A 21,102-nucleotide genomic window follows, 5' to 3' on the forward strand; every position below is an offset into this window, starting at 1 on the left:
ATTAGTATGGGTATATTAATAATTCAAAATTAATTGTTTACCAAACTTTGAAATTCCTTAATAACGAAACGCGAGCCTGGATTTAAAAATTTTGACCCTGTTATCTGTGATTAGTTTATTAATCATAAGAGTAACACACTGAAAGTTTAAGTTTAGTTTAGTACTAATTTGAACCCATACTTTGTTTATGTGACTGTACCATTCAGATACATCGTCAATGGTATTCTTTTATTATATGTTAATGTGTAGATTACTATGACATTAATTCAGAGAGTATTTCAAGGACATTTATATCAATTATGACGACTGCCTGACATACATAACTCTCTTATGATTTTGTTTGTGTTATTGGGTTTTATATCATGTTTATATTTCAAAAAGGTACAATGTAGTCATTTCTATTTTTTTATTAAAATGATCTGAAAATTGAAACACACAAAACGCTTTCTAGATTGGTATAAATGCTTTATGCTAAGTTGTGTTTATGCAAATAAAGCATTGTAATTTACAATAGTAAACATACCCTAAACATAAAAATATACGAACTGGGCGTTTAATACCATCACTTGAATAAAAACAGCCATCATAATGACCGAAAGAATTAAAAAAAAAACAAAACAAAAACACCTCACAGAAGTCGAAACATTTAGGATTTTGAATATGTAAATTAAAGCATCATTGAATATTGACATAAACATAATGACTGCATTACCACGGGTAATACGTATAGTTCCGAGGATTCATTAACTGCAATTTGACATGAACCCATTGATAATTGTACACCCCAAATACTGGACAAAGTTTCTCACTTGAGATTACATTCGTCAAGACATGGAATACTAGTATCGAATCATCTTGTCTCAACAAAAATTCATTTTTTCGTCTGTTAATGAACAATTCAAATTTTCCTTGAACTTTTGTACCAGCTGTAAAATCACTAATTGATTTCAATGTTTGCCGCGAAGAACCATCATGGTGAGAATACAAGTTAACTTTATCACTATTTATTGTTTTAGCAACAAAGAAAGACCATCCGCCCACGTTTTTTAACGCAACGGAGTAGTTTCTGTCTACCTTGGAACGTTCAGCCAAACCTATCTCTAGAACCAAAATGTCAGCAGTTAATGATTTGACTATTGTGTATGTATAGTCTACTTCAAAGAAAATTAATTCATTGTCTCCTACACAAATGTCCGAAATTGTTCCCATATAATTCTGTAACTGTGCATCAGCACTACTGGAAGTTTCGATGATATGGACGTTACTAATGATTGTATTATCAGCTGAAATAAACCAGTATTTATATAATGCAGTTCGACTAAATCTCATGTCTAATATATCATCATCACCTGAAATAAATATAGATATAAAGTCAATATATTTGGTATTCGAGATGTCAATCAATTGATATGGAAAGCCTCAGCTGTCACAAATTAAAGACTTTCAAAACGTTATGCTCAAGATTTTAATGTAGACATAAGACTGCTTGATGAGGAACTGAATCATCAAACTGCTAGTTTTAAATCATAAAATGCCAATATAATGTGTGATGAAGTTATATTGGTATAATATTCACTAGGTTCATCGCACAATATATATTTTGACTAGAAACTTCAGGATGTACGTTTTAGAACACGATGTTAGATCATTATATTGTCACGATGCCATTTGGCTTGCCACACAGGTATGATTTGATGCTTTATTTATAAAGAACGTGATATTAAACTAAGATAACGCGATAATGTATCATTAAAAATATCAAATTGTACTAATCATAAAATTGATTAAATTTAAAACAACATGGTTGTCAGTGGTTGTCGTTGGTTCATGTTTGTCATATTTGTTTTTCGTAAACTGTTTTGTTATAAATTAGTCTGTTCGTTTTCTCAATTGAATTGTTTCATATTTTCATGTCGGGGTCTTTTATAGCCGACCTTACGGTATCGGTTTTTCTCATTGATGAAGGCCTTACGGTTGCCTATAATTGCTTACATCCACATATTTTGACCTTTGGTGGATAGTTGTCTCATTGGCAATCATACCACATCTACTTATTTTTACATATGATATACAGTTGAAAGTACATGCTGTTCAGCTAAGATAGCACGAAAATATATAATCAGAACGTAATGTCATAGTAGGCTTAATTTACGATACGTTGGCTTAAAACTGCACGATGCAAAGTTAAAAGTATAGTATGTTGAAATGCGACAGCAAAATGCTTAGTATGACACGACTTAGAGGTGTCAGACCACCAAGTCACACATGTAAAAGTAGCATTTTCCTGACAAAAATAGTGCTTTTGAGGTCAGTGTTTACTTAAACTATCAAACAAGTTCTCAAAAATAAACTCTTGGTGAAAGAAAAATATACATATAGACCATCTTGAGCAAACAATTACTTGTCCAATATTTTCATTAAAAATTGAGGGTTATGCGCCCTATAGTATGTACTTTCAGATTTCCAGAAAAAAAGTGGTTATTTTGAATAGCACTTGACTCTCGAACGGTGGTGAAACATGTGGTTGATTATATAGGGGTTTTGAATTGGGGGACACCTTTAAAGCGAAAAGCGGTGAAAGCAAAAAATCAGAATACATTTGATTTTTCTTTATTATCTGATAACTTGAAATGCAGGTAGCCACATTTTAATCTTTGAAGCAAAATAAATCACAAATTACCAGATAAGGGCCTTAAACCTGAATTTGTGCTATTTGTTTTAAGTTTTTTCCACCCTTACAATATGGCAACACTGCCTGAACTGTGTCCAGTGCCCTAGACCACTCGACCAACTAGACTATATGAAAATATAGCTTTCGTTAGTCGATTAATGCATTTCCTCGTCGGCTTTGTCAAGGGTTGTAACACAGTAGATGATGTACAGTGGCATGTGAATGGTATGCGTTGCAGGTCAGCTGTTTTATTCGTCGTAAAGGATGATAATTTTATTATCCATGCCGTCAAATCAAATTTTGATTTCATTATATACGTCTCGAAATGTGACAACTATACGACACATTTTCCATCGAATAATCTGTGGTTATACAGGGCCAACACCATAATTTGTATATACTTCGTCTCAAATTTGGCCTAACAATGTTAGATTTGCTTTAGCAAAATGTTTTTTCCTCAGCGTAATTCGAACCCCTGTATCTGATACATCGTGGCAACACCGCCTGTACATACTGTGTCAGAAGCCCTAGACCACTCGACAAACTACTTGAGAGGAGGTATATAAATTACGGTGTTAGTTTCTTAACCACTCGGTCTTGAATGATATTTACATTATCGGAAACATATAACCACATAGATGATATACATATTGTGAATGTTGCCAGTTACATGTTGTTAAATAATTATCAACCATATTTATATTTGATGTTAAAAACGCTAATTAAAGAGGATACCTCTAGTAGAATGTTTATTTGAGTACGATGGATATTTATTGTGTGCAATATTTTGGAAAAATACACTTCGGAATCAATCGATTTCTGTTCTAAATCAAGTACTTAGCCATGCTGCTTTAAACTTTTCCTGTTGTTTTACCGTGTTTATGAGATTGGTTGTGCTGTAGGCAATGTCAACTAACTTTCAATACGATCAAAGCTATATTTGCTCAATCTTTTTCAACTCCAGAATTTTCAAAACAATTCAAATCAGACGTAGATGTTGGAACATTGTTACCTCAAGAAGGCCAGAATGTTATTGATCAGAAAGGGACAAAAAATAAATCATCATTAACAAATAGAAAACGAACGTCTTGTTTTTTGCTAGCTTAAAACAACATTTTGATGTTTTGTATTAAATTTAATACAACTGTGCAACCTTAGCTAGAGCTTACTGGTAAAAACACTTTTCACTACTTCGTTGAGTGAAATGTCGATTAATCAGATTTTTACAATTTACAAAAGTCCAATCTAGAATAAAGTAAAAATAATACTAAGTTTTAATAATAAGATTTATACTTTTTACAGAGCCTGTTAAAACGTTTCTGACAGTTGAGTTTAAAATTACATGTAAATTGATAAAAAGTTTTCAATGCATTCAAAGTTTGTAGATATATTTCAAAAGCTGTGTATACGTATACTTTTTAAATTTAAACGCACGCAATTTATGTTTAACTTGTAAGTTATGAAGTCAGGTATTTCGTTACCACAAATCTACCAAGATATTTTAGGGAAAATTAGTTATACATGCAAAAAGACGGAATATCAGATTTGATTTTTTACGGTGATGTTATTTGAAGAGCCTATAAATTTTAAAACAATCTATCTGTACTCGCTGAACGACTGAAAAACCTTATCGTTGAAGGGTATCAATTTAACACCATAGTTAAATCTTTAGGTATTGTTTAATCATGTTAACATTGATTTTTCTATGAAATTTAGAATTTAAAACCTAAATATATATTGCCATGCTTGAACATTTCACTTATATTTTGGCCTTGCGCAAAGTCATGCGTTTCTCTGACTGTTTATAATGTCTTTAAATTAAATCAGTTTAATGTGTACCGACTTATACTTAATGTGCGCTTCGTACCGATTTATTTAGTTCAATCCATTTGCAATTGATTTTTACAGTTTGTTCTTCTGTTGTGTTGTTTTACCCAAGTCCCAGCCTGGGGAAGGTTTAGCGCTCACGAGCATTTTCAACCTCGCCATATTTTGTATGTGCCTGTCCCAAGTCAGGATCGTTTAGTTCACTGGTTGTCGTTGGTTCATGTCAGTCACATTTGTTTCTCGTTAATTGCATTGTCATAAATTAAGCCGTTTGTTTTCTCGATTGTACTGTTTCACATTATAAAGTCATTGGTTTGACTCGACTAGAACAACATCATCAAGTCAGTATACATCCTTCGGATTTCAAATGTTTAGCTTTGAGCGTTCCTGATGAAGGTAAATCCAGAAAAGCGCTTCGGACGCATGCAATTATTAAACGTGTTGTTTTCAACTTTTTAATCGTTATCTTCTGTAATAAGATTAAAGGTGTATATTTTTTACTTCACTAGCTGAGCATTATATAAATTTGAGCTCTTCATTTAACTGAAAAAAAAAATACCAAAGGCATATTCAAACTCATAAATCGAAAACAATCTGACAATGCCATAATTGTACAACTTACATGTTTTATGGGGGAGATAACTCAAAATCTTATAAATTTGTGTTATCGACAAATTTATATAGATAGGGTGTAATTTACATTTTATTGATTTGGATGCGAAAAATATGAAAATAAAATAAAATAAGCAAAATTCATTTTGAACCTTTAAAATATTTCATCAGATAAAAATGTATTGATGAAAATTAACTGCTGATGGACATATCATCTGGTGAACATTGTGTCATCTTGATTGTCCACATCAGTGTACAATATCAAATACAATTCACCTGTTTGTTTAGTGTAACATTCTCTGCGACAGGTCAAAATTCATGAACGATAAGCATTTTAAAATCGAGCTCTTCTACACTTTAAAATATTTCTTGTTGCACATTTTCGTCTACTCAGAGTATGTATTTAGGGGTTTTAATAATGTCATACTTATCATTATTAAGCTATGATGAAACGTTATTACCAAAGCATGGATCTGAAGTACAGGTTCGGAGGTTGAAAGTTTCATTGTAGTTACAAAGCATCGATGAATTCATATGCTGTCTGACCCTGACTTGATCGCCTTTTCCACAGGTAATACTACATCCAGACCAGGAACTCCAGGCCGTCCAATAGCATTCATTTTTTGACTCACCTGAAAGGTAAATGAAGCATTAATATTGCATTAAAAGAAATTGAACAATAAAGAGGACAAATTAATTGTCGAAGTTGAAGATATTCTATGTTTCCAAATGACATAACGATAAAACTAATTAGATATTATTTTCTGCATCAGATAACATTAAAAATTTTTATGTTCACAATGCCGTCGTCTATTCATATACCATACAAAGACCTACATCAATGTATTACAATATCTGCCAAACAACTTATTAGGAACCTATCTCCAAAGAGATCTGATTCGCTATAAATAGAAGTAAAGTTACCGCAGACGGAATGCCATGATAACCCCCTTCCAATAAACACGAAAAAAAAAATTTAATACTGTGAAAGTACTTTATCCGTTGGTATCAATGTTCGTGTTTTGAGCAAAGATTACATGTTCGTGGGGTCCTAAAATCGTGGATTTTCTGAAAATGTGAGTAATGAATTTGAAGCCATCAAAAAACGAAAAATCATGAAAATCATCATATGTTGTTTTATAATCATTTATGGAACATTGCAAAATAAGGTGTTTTATTTTCACTGTCAACAGTCATCAAATTTTAGATAAAATAATTGCTTTCGGAAATACGTTGATTTATCTATGCTCACAAATTGCCTCGATTGAAGGAAATTGCAAAGTCAACATTTCAATTGATGCACACGTGTAATCAGAAGTAATGACACTAATTAACCCCAGATCGAATGATCAACAGAATTACGGTCATCAAAGGTCTTAATTGGGGCCATAAGCATGTCACTTACAGAAAACGGTTACATAAAAAAAATGTTACATATGTACTTTGAATTGTTAAATTAATTCTTATGAAATAAAAAAGCAAGTTCAATATGATATCATCATTTTTTTCGTATGCGAATTGTAAGGAGATAAAATGAATTCGCATATCACGAGAATTAAAAGGTTTAAAATTGTACAATTTATGTTATTTAAAGATTAAATGGATAAAATCCTATCTGAAATTGTATATTTAGTTCATATTGCGTTTGCTAATATTCGATATATTCTCGAATTTATATGCCCGCATCCATGTAATCAAACCTACATGGGGATCTTTCTACGTCTTGATTTGGACAACAGCTGTTATATTTCATTCGACACTTAAAAATTGGAAATTTTTAAATAAAGTTATCCAGAAAAACCACAAAAATTGGTGCCCCACCAATATAAGTACTTTCACAGTAAATTAAAAGTTTATTTCAAGCCAATAATCGGATAAAAGTATATACTCAAAGTCAATAAATGTACCGGGGTAAACGTTACTGATGTGGTATTATCTATTTATTAGTTACCATTGGCTTTGAACTGGAATTCAGTATCCATGAGTAATATCTGATCATTATTTGTATCTGTTGTATTTTGTTAGTTGTTTTTGTGCTTCGTGCCGATCTAATGAGGCACCCCTTTTCCAATGATTTTTACATATTGTTATAATGGCCTGTGACATCACTGTCCCAGAATGAGGGTGGATTGAGCGCTCGCTTATATGTTTATTCCCACAACATTCATTATTGTTCTGTCTAAATTCAAGAGCCTGTAAATACGTGCTTCTCTTTTGTACCTGTCTGTCATTCTGCTTTTTTAATGTTTAAACAGAGCACAGAACCGTTTAAATTGTTTAACATTTTTTCATAGCTTTCTATTCGGAATAGGTTGTTCTGTACGGTGACATACATATGTGCTTATATTCCTGTCTGTTGGTCTCGTTTGGATAGTTGTGTCATTGGTAATAAAACCACATCTACTTATGTTTAAATCAATACATATATTTGTGCGCGAGTTTGATACAAAAGTAATGATATTTAATCATTAAGCTTGAAATCAATTTGATAAATTGAGCGTATCGTATGTTAAACAAAAGTTTACTTTCTTAAATTTTCAATAACATGAACGTCTTACTTTTACTTAGATAATTGCGTATGCGCCTTTCCCGCATTTGATATAAAATTGCATGCTTTTTGTAATTTGTTCATTGCGTGATTTGAAGTGAAGGAACACAAAAACCCAAACTATCCCCCTTTTGATAAAATATCTGCTGCTGTTTGTTTTAAATGACAAAAGAAGCGCCATTAATTGAACATAATTTGAAAATTTCGCTGAATGTATCACATTTTGCGTCAGGTAGCCCAGTAACCATTTGGGAAGAAAAAAAACATATGCTGTTTGCCTTTCAATGTTTTCATCTTGGACATCGACGAGACATTGTCAACGAATGCGAATTAGTTGACTGGTTGATATATAGTTGTACTGTCCAAATGTATCAATGACAAAACATTGTCAAAATTTAAACTTACTTAGTGTTTTTTTTAATTGTGAGATGTTGATAGTTTGTTTTACAATTTGTCTTTAATAAAGGTAATCTAGATTTTTTGGAAGTATTAAGAGTAATTTCAATGAATTTTTGGGTTATCTTTTATTCATTTAAATCGAACCGCTAAGTATACGTATGTTGGTTTTCCTTCAAATATTTAGTAAACATGATAAATAGGCATTAATATGTATAAATCCTAAAATATTTACACAACAAGAAGAATGTTTAATATTTCTGAAAAATACGGATGCACACACATCACTCAGCATACTAATTTGTCTTGAAATGAACAGTGTTGGGACTGCATTTTTGCTACTACAAATGTTTATCATATTATCAGCGGGTTTCGAACACAAGTTATTGCAATATCAACGGCAATACAGAAATGACTGTGGGCACCGACTAACAATACTTTACTAACTAATCTCAATGCAATAGTTCTCTTTCTTTTATGGGAAGGTACCTATTCTTGTTGGCTTATAATGGGATAGTAACACAGCCAATGACGTATAGTAGGTTGGAGATGGTACTAGTATCTCTCTACAATACATTTTTATTTGTATATATTACGTTTAAGAAAAATGTTATGTAAATCCTTTATTATAAATGGAAAGAAACTCAAAGCGTTTTTGTATTGAATTTTAATCGTGTCTAAGAGTGTATGTTGTTTCGATACCAATGGTAAAACCGACCGAATGCAACAACCAATCTATATCACTAGTTCAATCAAGCCAAATGTCAAATGTAGCTTTAAATGTATATATTTAAAAAAGTTGTTGATCCGCCTCTATGAGTGAGCCTCTTTTGTGACTAACAGAAGGTCGCAATTAAAAGTGTACTGATCGATGCGCTTCGTCGTATTCGACTTCACTAGACACATTGTTCAAATGAAATACACCGGATCGGAATCATTGTTGGTGGATGGTAAAATACGTGAGCAATTAACAAGCCCTTAACCGTAATTGCATGTCAAATAGTAGAAAAAGAATGTCTTTACTTATTTGTCTATTCACAAGTGAAGTGATATTCGAAAATTAGAAATATTCAGCACTTATGTTTGACGCAATAGAAGTCACGGCAACGCAAACATACACCACTTGCAGCTCACAACGAGCCTGTATATGGTGTGTTATCTTCTGTTAAAAATCTTTGGTATATCACTGTATTCGATATAAACTGTTTTCAATAACATTTTCAAAGTGCAATTCAATATTTCAAAAGAGCAAAGTCATGTTCGGTATTGATCAAAATATCAAAAAGTACAGATTGGTTGTAAAAGCTTTGGACCTTGTTAACTACTTTTCATGTATAGGTAGTGAAAAACCCTCTGCCAATTCGATGGCTTTTACCAATATCAATTTATACGCTACATATGGGTATGTTGAAACTATATAGACTCCACTAACAGGGGCAAGTTCTTTACAGATAACTGTCCCAACGAAGTTCTGAGGAAAAACTGCTGTTGTTTCCCTGAATTGTGGCTCTCGTATGACCAGATGTGTTATCAGTGAATTCGTCTACTATAAAAACTAATGCCCAATGCTTTTCTTATGTTTGAATAACAACATTAATTAAATCATTAATATGACTGCTACCACACACTCATAATCTCCTTTATGTCATGGTGTCCCTACGCATGGTCAGGTAAGGATTTTATAACTTCGTTATTATTCTAATAAGAAAAATAAAAGTTTCATTGATATCGTTTTAGGACATTGTTTGGTAATTCAAATAATATAACATGTTTGTATTTCGTATTGAAAATACCCAATTATAATTTTTCACAAACTTTTTTCTTGCGAATTGGAATCGGTATCATCCTTGTACATTAATTCGTATTTATAATTAAATGTCAAAATATCATCCACACAATCCAACATATCCAAAAAAAAAAGAAAAATTTTCTTGTGATGAAGGATGTGATAACACCTGTTACAACTAATGCGACCAAAATACGAACAATGATAAGAAAAAACAACCACAATGATATATAAATCGTTTGTCGACCAGGAGTATCTAATTGTCACGTAATGATAGTAGGTAATAAATGGGCTTGTTATTGTGAAGATCTTTTTAATAACCGTACAATTTGCTTGTCTCCTTAGATTTAAATAAGTGTGTAAATAGTCCGATGCATTGTGAAGATGTGCGCGGGTTCAATACACAATTAAATATGCATTAATATGCATAAATCTTCAAACAAATAAAGGTCTTTAAAATTTGTAAAATCATTTTATTCTGCACAACAAGGAGTATGTAATTTATGAAAACTACAGATGCACACATATCACTCAACATATTTTTTTTGTTTTGCAATTAACACAACAAAAACTTTGGATACTGACCAACAAAACTTGATAAACTAAGCTCAATAAAATAGGTAGCTTTCCTTCATGAGATGGTGCCTGTTCTTGTCGACTTATTTTGGGGTTGTTACACAGTCGTTGATGTATACTAGGAAATACTAGTATTTCTATAAAATTCATTTTTATTTGAATATATAAAGTTTCAGGAAAATGTTATGTAAGTCCTTCACTATATATCGAAAGAAACACAGATATTTTTGTACTAAAATTGATCGTCTTAACGTCTCATGTCGTGGAGTTTATGCTGTTGCAATACCAACGGCAACAATCGCCGTATACCACTAGTTCAATCAAGCCGAATGTCAAATTTAGCTTTATATGTATATCAAAAACTGTCTCTCTGAGTGACCTTCTCTTGTGTCTCACATACAATCGAAATTCAGAATATATAGATCATTACGACTCGTCGTATTCGACTCCACTAGACACATTTGTTCAACTGACTTACACCGGATCAGAATCACAGTTGGTGGATGGTATAATCCACGAGTTATCTACAAGCCCGAAACTGTAATTGCATGTCAAATAGTAGAAAGAGAATCGCTTTACTTTGTTGTCTAGTCCCAAGTAAAATTATATTCGACAATTATAATAATTCAGAACCTCTGTTTGACGCTGTCACGGTCATCGCAAATATACACCATTTGCAATTCACACCGATCATATGAATGGTTTGGTATCCTATGTTGGGAATTCACTGTATTCGAAATAAACTGTTATCCATAACATTATCAAAGCTCAATTCAATATTTCAAAAAGCCCAAAATATTTCCGTTATTGATCAAAATATAAAAAAGTACATTTTTGTTGCAAAAGCTATGGAAATTGATAATCATTTCACATTGATTACAAACTTTTACAAACTTTTTCAATTAATACGTTACACATGGGTATGTTGACACTACAACGACTCCATTAACGTGCTCCTTACAGATAACTGTTCAAACAGAGTTATGAGAAAAAAAAAAACACTGCTGTCGTTTCCCTGTATTGAAGCTCTCGTATGACCATGTCTATTATCAGTGAATTCTTTTTCTGTATAAAACTTATGTACAACGCTTATTCTATTGAATAACAACAGTGGTTAAATCATTAATACGACTGCTACTGCAAACTCTCAATCTCATTTTTTAATCATGTTTATTAAGTTTTAAATTGAAAAGTTATGTGATAGATAACTCTCTACGCATGATCAAGTAAAGATTTTACAACTCTGTAACCAATTTAAGTTCTTTCAGGCCATTAAACTCATGTTACGCCTACATTTATCGTGGTCCTTAAATATCTGGCTAAAATTTTATATAATATCTTTTTGAAGTCGAATTCGTCAAAGTTGTCGTTCTACCTTCATGACCATGCTTCAATGTTGTTTTGTAAGAAACGCCTGTGCATTTACTATGTCAATCTAGGGTTATATTAATATGGTCAGGGTTTCAATGGATTTTGTTTTCGCACTGGTAATAATTCAACGATAAAAAATGTTAATAACCATGAAAAGAACGTTTGGATGGGTATATTGGTACCTTTCAATCGTATCTGAAATTCAATGTTTACTATATTCTAGAAAAAAATCTCATCTAATTTGTTTGTGAAAACCATTCACACTGACTCCCTAATAAAAGTTTGATAAGTTTAGGTAAAAAGATACAACACATCAGCTATATCTTAAATTGAAATATAGTCTCATCCCTTACAGATTAATTATATGTTTTTCACATGAATACATCATGTATATAACGTCTTAGTAGATGTGTCGCTCCATTATTGTGTTTATTGTATTGAGATTTTCCAAACACGTTTTCATATGAATATGACATTTTTCTTGGTCTTATAAAAATAACATTAATTTCGTATCTATACATTGTTTGGTAATTCAAATAATGTTATTTATGTTTTGATTTCGTCTCGAAAATACCCAAATTAAAGTTTTTTTCTAAAACTATTTTCTTGCAAATTAAAATTGGTATCATCCTTTCTTCTTTTATTCGTATTTATAATTGTATATCCAAAGATAATTCACCATCTCCGAAATAAATTTAAAATAAGAACACATATATATTGTTATTCTGCGGTTCACATGTTGTAATGTACTATAATATTATTTATATATGTATTTTTGTGTGCTGAATGGTCGTGTTCTTGCGTTTGTTTGTACTCTGTTTGACTAACCGTTAAACCAGGTTCAACCCACAATTTGTTCTTAAATGTCCTGTACCAAGTCAGGAATATGTCATTTTTTATCTATAGTCCGTTTCTATGTATGTTGGCGTTTGCTTTGGTGTAGGTCAGTGTTTCTGTTGTTCCGTTGTTTTTGCTTAATAGAATTGTGACTATTGAATAGCGGTAAACTACTGTTGCCTTTATGCATACTTACACTGTGTAACAGAAAATCTCTCCTTTGTGATGAAGAATGTGACGACACCTGTTACAACTAATGCGATCAAAATGCAAATAATGATAAGAAATAACAACCACAATGAGATTTGAATCTTTTGGCGATAACAATTTTCTGATGGTCTTGGCTTAATTGTATGTGATCTAATGTGATCGTAATGGTAAGGATCTTCTTTATAAACTGAAGATAATTTTTCGTACGTGTCATCTGTTGCAAACACTTCAATACAGTCGGAGTCAGCAATTTCTGTATTGAAACTTCTGTTGATATGAGTATTTTGCTGATTGTTTGCCATAGTGGTTTCTTATCAGCTGCAAACTGCAAAAATAAAGAGTTGCGTTTTGTCAGACACAAGCAACCTTACTGGTTAATCATAGGAATTGAAATATAACAATAAATAGACAGATATGGAAATACAAAAAAAAAAAAACGTTTTCGACTGAGAAACACCTTTTCACAATGCCTGACATGGTACGTTGATAGGTGATAGTTGATACCAACATTATTCATGTATATATCTATTTATTATATACAGTATTTTTGTTGCTGTAATAAGACTATTTTTGTTGATTTTTTTGTCGTTAAGGTTTTCGATGATTTGAGATATTTCTGTATATTCGCATGTTAAATCTGATTTGGTGCAAATTTATGATATTATTCGAGATAAAAGTGGCGTGCGTACAAATAAATGTAGCATTTTTTTTCTATTATCAGTATCTTGGGTTCCGCTGCTGAAGAAAACAAATCACCAAATGTACTATATAATCTAGTTCGTTGACATGTCTGCTTGAATTTGTTTTGGTTTCTGGTCGTTATTTTGAACATGGTATTGTAGATGTCCTTTTTCGACTAAACGTCAAAATGAAAAATGTAAAACAATTCAAACGAGATACTCACGCCTGATTTAAGTACAAAACAATGATCGAAAAACAATTATGATACACAACAACAAGGAACAAGCGACAACCACTTAATTACAGGCTCTTGACTTTGGGGGCAGGTTCATAATAATATGTGGCGGGGTTAAACATGTGTATGCTGGTAGCCAAATTTCCGGACTGTAAAATTCTTTGAAAAATATACGGTAATACAGACATAAACAAATCCTTGTATTAAATAAAATATTCGCAAAGAATTCCACCAACTCCATTTATCTCGTTTCAGGTTACGAATAGCTTTTAAAATGTCATTTTCTGTAATTTTTCTTTCATGATCCTCATAGACGCATTCACCATTAGTGATATTAAACAAGCTGTCCTCAAATACAGCATCTGTGTCTGTTTCTTTCATGATCCTCATAGACGCATTCACCATTAGTGATATTAAACAAGCTGTCCTCAAATACAGCATCTGTGTCTGATGATTGCAATGACTTAAAATGTTCATGGAACAAGTTTAATGGTACGGCATGTTAAGAAAACGACTTCCTTTTAAATTTCTTGTAAAATAATTTTGGTTTTGTAATTCTCATCATGTTCATTATGTGTTCGTCAAAGCGCATGTATTCACGTTTCAAGCGACGTTCTAATGTTTTATTTTGATAAAATTACTATGTTTTAATTGCGATTTTGATCTATTAAATATGTTCAAACAGTTTATATAGCGTCGATAAAGGTCTTTACACTGAGCGTTAAACGAATGTTTATCATAAAAAATGTCAGATCTACAAGATTTATAAAAATAATTCCTCTTTTTAAAAAAATGGTGCCATTTTGTCGTTTAACGTACTAGTGAAACCGGACAACGAATTGTCGTGTAATTGCTGATCGTCAAAATCAATCCGTTGACGATACAAATTTATCTTAACCATATTGATACGTAAACATTCTCTACGTTGTTCTTATAATTGATCACTCCATTTAAATTTATCCTGCGACAGATTCTTTCCGATTTCACCATACGGAAACCCTTTGGAATTTTGTTCGTTACACAGTAATATAAATACTATCATTACTCAAAAAAATCATCTATTGCCCCAGTTTGACTGTTTGTATCGCCCAAAGTATTACATCACCAAGAGAAGAGTAGACTTCAAAACTATTTTCTAAATCAACAAATAAATCGCAATTATTAAGTTATATATAAAAATTCTATCTAACAGCGGGTATATGAACACAGGCGATAAATACGTTTTCGTTATTCAACCATATAATGTAATTATTAATACATATTTCAATAGAAATTTTATCAGAAAGAAAAACAGTCTTTCATTAAAATTACAATACGTCGTCCTTGAGTAGATGTAGAGTTTCTTGTAGCATACAAAAACAATTATAACCAGTAATGCAAAAATGATTGTTAAATCAACATTATATAAGAAAAACTATATCATATGTGCAAATTTAATTCAAAAATGCAATGTTATTCACTTTGAAGTTTACTTTGAATACCACCATTCACATTCCAAACAATTACTTTTAAGTTGTCACAGTTTATAGAATCAGACACAGAAACTGCAACGCTATCCTAGTCTTCTTTGGTAGTCACCTGCTTCTCGTCAGTTTGATGAGTCGTCTTGTCAGTACAGAGATCTACATCGTTCTTTTCACACCGTTTTTGAGTTTTCATTTTAGTTATATATTGCTTGCGCTTTTCCGGATCGAAAAACTCGTTATTTATGTACAGTTTGTCTCTAAACATCACTGCTTTAGCTTGTTGGGTACGAGCTTCTCTTTGAAATGGGAACAGTTGTGTCCGTTTAGCGTTTCCGTAAATCTTCCGTATACTGCACGATGAGACCGTTTTTAAGCGGATGACCTCACTACCGCTCGCTGTTTAAAATTATCGGCCTCGGTTTGTATTTGTTATTCATACGAAGCACACTGCGACAAAAGACAATTTTTGACGAGAATATTCCTTAAATAATGAGTGTTGTAAAATTTCAAACTATCGGAAAACAGGAAGTGACTTCATGGGTTGATGTAAAAATTACTTACACGCTGCAACTCAAAACTATTTAGCTGCAGATCAAATATCAAATCATTCCTTTCAACAAGACAAAATATTATTTTGTGCAAAGAGTCTAGTCAAATTTCAAACTATCGGCAACAGGAATTGTCGCACGGCAGATGTTAAAATTGCTTACAGGTTGCAATTCATAATTATTGAGTTGCACACCAAATATAAAATCATTCACTTCGGTACAAGCCAGGAAAACATTGAGAAAAGTTTTGTATGCAAGGTCGTTCGGACGGTAAAAAGACGGACGGACGATCGAGCTGTTACTAGACCTGCTTTCGCCTTCAACGACTCAGGTAAAATGACTTCATGGTTCTGGGTTAATTGTTTTGTGCATTTATTATAGAGTGTAATCCTAGGTATAGACTTAGTTTCTGCAAATGTCTAGTAAGACTAAGAATACTACTATCCGCAACGGGCGGTGTATATTGGCTAACATGTACAGGTAAGGGTTCAGGAAAATGGGAGGATACGGGTACGGATATGATGTGCTGCTTTGCTGTTTTTGGTTTTGTTTAAAATTTTCAGGTATCCTCTGAGCTGACAGAAAAGAGAAGCAAAAGTTACTAAAGGGGCATTCAACTCATTCAAAGTCAAAAATAAACTGACAACGCCATGGCTGAAAAAGGAAAAACAAACAAACAACAGTATACAAAACATAACATAGTAAACGAACCCCACCAAAACATCGGGTGATCTCAAGTGTTCCGGAACGGTAAGCAGATCCTGCTTCACATGTGAGACCCGTCGTGTTGCTCATGTTAGTTTAAATCCGGTATATTGTGTCAACTGGGAGATATATCCTCCGTATGCAGGCACTTCTGGAATGTGGCTATATAGAAATGGAATGTTCGTAATTGGGAAGCTAAAATCATGTCTTTTGTCATAAAGTTTTGTTTTCAACCGGCCCTCATTGTCAATTTCTATATGTAAATCAAGATATGAGGCAGACGTAACTGTATCTGTTGTATCCTTTATCTCAAGTTCAATGGGATAGATGCGTTCAACATAGTCACCAAATTTTGCGTTATTTAGTGATAGAACATCATCTATATAGCGGAAAGTAAAGTTGAAGGATACTGCCAACTTCTTTTCTTTCTTCCTAAGAAAGGAAGAAGTCGACAAGAAGAGGAGCACAGTTAATTGGTTCCTATGGGATTCCGAATATTTGTTGAAAAACACGTCCTTCAAACGTAACAAATATGTTGTCAATCAAGAAGTCAAGCAACTTGATAATGTCAGTTTCAGAGAATTTTTTTAATCAGAGTGATTTTTGAAAAAGTACAATTTATCCCTCCCTAATACAAGATACTCTTATTTATGTTGGCCATTCTTTATGATGAAACAATGCAGGACCAAATCTTTCAATTTGTCTTTAAGTTTGAAATGGGGAATACTTGTGTAGAGTGTAAAAGTATCGAATGTTTATATATTTTTGCAAGATGAAAGTTATACTGTATGTACTCTTAAAGATCTTTGGAATGTTTTAGCGTCCACATCTGATTAACCTCACCTCTGGAATAGGTAGTTTCACAATAACTTTGAAGCCCAGCTTTGATTGCTAATAATATTGATGTTAATAATTTAGAAAGAGGTTTCGTGAAGCACTTGTAAGACCCAGCAATAAAACGTTGTTTGTAAGGATACTTATGTAGTTATGGGTATCCAATCCAGTTCTACATCTATGGTTAAAAGTCTAAAGGAACAAAGAACAGACCTATGATTATCCAGGATTTCCTGTGGGGGCCTTGATGAATATGTTGAGTTTCCAAGTGAATTGGCAATACCTATTTCATTTATCAAGCATCATTTATGTAATGTGATTTACATACACAAACGATGATGTTTGGGGCTTTAGTCTGCGGGGACAACAACATATTTGTAATGAAGGTAGGACAGGTGTTTTGCAACATTAAGATTTTTTATAGATTGATGTAGTATGGGTATTTATAAACCCAATTAGTTTTATAATTCTGATTTGTATCAACGACCTAACAGCCTTTATTTATTCGGAAAGAGTACCTACGTCTTCTTTCTCGCGTTAACTCATTACCTGGCATAATTCTCGACTGAAGCCATCATTATTTTGAAGTTGTGTTTCAATTGATGGATTTAGGCTCACGATATTTCGGGCCTTTGGATAACACATTTCACAAGGAAGAGGTATTTACAATGTTTGTGTCACCAGTAATATAACGTGGCATGCTGGATTATATATTAATTGGGAACAAGCACAGGTGCAATTAGGAGGTTTAGACTTGAAGATGAATCAAACGGAGAATTAGTATTCTGTGACGAATACATAAGCTTGCGTATTAAAAGGGATTTATTTTGTCAATGCCATTTTTCAAAGTTCACTATCGGACTCTATTGTATTTATTAGTTGAGTTTACTCGAATGTTTATACTATTATGAACAACAAACCATCACTACAGTGTTGTAACAACTGCCCGTGTAAAATACCGGCGTTAAAATGTTACTGGAACTTATAAACAGTCTAACTCCACAAACACTCATGTTCGGTAATAACTACATAATGTATTAAAATATCAAGTATTCTTGTCCCTGCTGGAGAACACACCACCTTCATATTTTAGAGGTCTCCCGTAATAACATTGGCCATAGGAATCATATCTTATTATATAAAATTCGATGATTCAAAGTCTCAAGTTGAATGGGAACTATTTTCTATACTGACAGGATGCTCATGTTAACATTTGCACCAGAAAACAGCTTATGGTGACAACAAATCTATAATAATAAATGTACATTCATAGAGTGGCCTGAAACACGAGATTGTGTTATGTAATTAACTAATTATTTACAGAGTGATCTAATAAAATTGTATAGGCAAATGAAAGTACGACAATGCCCATTTTAATGTTTGCAAACTGAAGTCGGTATCGGATACGATGTGTTTGTTGGTAAATTCACTAACGACATGTGTTCAAGGTCATAAATAGATCTTTTGATACCAGAATATTCGTCTTATCTCTACATTTAGAGATTGTGCCCTATTGATGAATGTGACACGTTCAAGCAATGCCAATTCATGTTCGCAACACATTAGCCAGTCAGATTTTCATTATATCACATTTCAGTCTCCACGAACATATAATTTTTTTTTTTATCTTTGAACCTCTTGCATTTTAGAAAAAAAAAATGCAAACACTGCTTACTGTTCAAATTACACTATTTTTAGAGACTCCAATTTGTAACCAAACATGAGCCAAATGTGTGGTCTTATCCAAAAGGAAATTTTGTCACAAATGTCAAATGAAATATAAAATCGTCATAAATGAGCCATATGTTTAAGGATAGGGTTAAAATGATTTATTGTCGGGTAAATGTCAATTCGAGACATATTCAACGACATGAGATGTGAATAAAAACATAAATGAGTCTAGACAATATTTAGAGCTTTAAAATTCTGCCGCGTCTTAACAATTATTGTGAGTCACTTGCAAAATATTTGCGCGACGATACTTATACATGTTATATAAGATGTTCGTATATCAAGAGGATGTTATACAATCGTGTTGACAAATATTTCGGCTGAACAAAAAACATTCGTCAGTGTCAATATGTCTATTATCAAATTTCTTACATATTTTATGATAAGCAACCCCTAAATATTTTATTATATTATTGTAAAAAACAAATATTGCATTTGCACTTTTTAGATATTTTTATAATCATGTTTTTTATACTTTATCTTTTAATCAATTTGAACTTCAATTCTTCCCATACATTTAAAATATATGTTTTTCCAACTAACTATTCAAATAATCTAACTTCTTGTATTAATAACAAGATTATATCTTTAGTATTGTTATTGTGAATTTTAGCAGTGTAAATTTAAATATCGAACAATTATTTTTAAAGGTATTATACTATTATGTGTTGCACAATACCCCTGAAGGAATACTTATGAACTCAATGACTCAAACTTTCGTCAGATTAAAAAAAAAGGAAAAACAATTTATATTACTTTGTCGAAACTTTGCTCCTTAAACCTGGTCCATAATTATTTCATAATAATTACACTTTAAAATTGTAGTTTTAAGAATTCAAAACAACAGAAACGTTATGTATCTTATCCCTAAAACAACAGTCTTTTTGTTTAAATATCTGATTTTTTAAGTGGAGTCCTTCTATATAATATGTTTTAAAAATATTTGACTTTCGGTATAATATGTTTTCATTCTTCAACCGATGGAAATAATCTTAATACAATTCTCTAATTTTCATATTACTTTCACATTTCTGGATCGGTGTGAGCAAAATATTTCCCGGCAAATGATTGATCGACATTTAATCATGACGTCAAATTTTCCGGGTTTCGTCTGAATTTTTTAATTGTAACGTCATGAAAAAAGGCGACCATGCCTGATAACGTCACATATAAAGAACACAACTTTATGTAAACATTTGGAAATGAAGGATTAAAAATTATTAGAGAAACAGATTCCGCCACTATAACTCGTGTATTACGATATTTCTCCACTCTCAACAATTAAATTTTAAATATATAAAAAGCTCGGCCAGCCTCGCGCTTTAGATATCAAAATTTAACTGTCTCGAGTGGAGAAATATTGTAACACACTTATTGCAGTGTTGGAATATATATTTATTGGTACATATAAAGGTGTATTATCATTCTTCTTACAGCTTTCGCATCTGTATTTATAGTATTTGATGTATGAAATATAAGTATTTTGAAAACATTTTTTTAATATCAACTGTCACTTCATATTTGAACAAAATGATCTACATACCTTAAAAACTTCAGCTGTATACTTACTCTACTGACGAGTCAAAAAACACACTGTTCAATCGATAAGGTTATTTAAAGAAATTTAGGTACGTCTTTGTCAGAATCTTTTGTGTCTCATTTCACATACTGTTATATCAGTTATTTAAACGCTATTGTATTTCAGTATATCACTACAAGATCATGGTCGACATTTTGGACAGAGGTCAGATGCCATGTTAAAAGTTTCCCTTTTTTTTTGCGATGACTTTTACGTCATTCTTCTTTTATGACTTATTTTGACGTTTTGTGGTATGTTGCAGCAATATGGTGAGGGTTTATTAGTAGATAAATAATAATTATGTTTCATGGATATGATGTTTTTGGTCGGCCGTGCGAGACCCTTATTGGTAGCTATATATAGTCTAGGCTAAACACCCCCTAGTGGTACGAGAAAGTTTAATTTATAAACATTGCATGGCGAAAAAACTATTTTGTGTCATTCCAAATAATTTGTTTTCAGCCAGTTGCATTTTTTTAAAACTTAGAA

The 21,102-nt window shown here is 32.2% G+C and overlaps 1 protein-coding gene across 1 annotated transcript; it reads right to left on the reverse strand.

Moving 5' to 3' along the window:
- Positions 1-400: 400 nt before the first annotated feature.
- On the reverse strand, positions 401-20,655 carry LOC127705230 (uncharacterized). Its single transcript, XM_052209549.1, has 4 exons — positions 20,578-20,655; positions 12,821-13,159; positions 5,572-5,742; positions 401-1,349 (listed from the first exon to the last, which is right to left on the reverse strand). The coding sequence occupies exons 2-4, from the start codon at positions 13,134-13,136 to the stop codon at positions 709-711; spliced, it is 1,128 nt and encodes a 375-aa protein (XP_052065509.1). The 5' UTR covers positions 13,137-13,159; positions 20,578-20,655; the 3' UTR covers positions 401-708.
- Positions 20,656-21,102: the final 447 nt, after the last annotated feature.

The sequence above is a fragment of the Mytilus californianus genome, unplaced genomic scaffold (genome assembly GCF_021869535.1).
Source record: "Mytilus californianus isolate M0D057914Y unplaced genomic scaffold, xbMytCali1.0.p SCAF_6, whole genome shotgun sequence".
Lineage (NCBI taxonomy): Eukaryota > Metazoa > Mollusca > Bivalvia > Mytilida > Mytilidae > Mytilus > Mytilus californianus.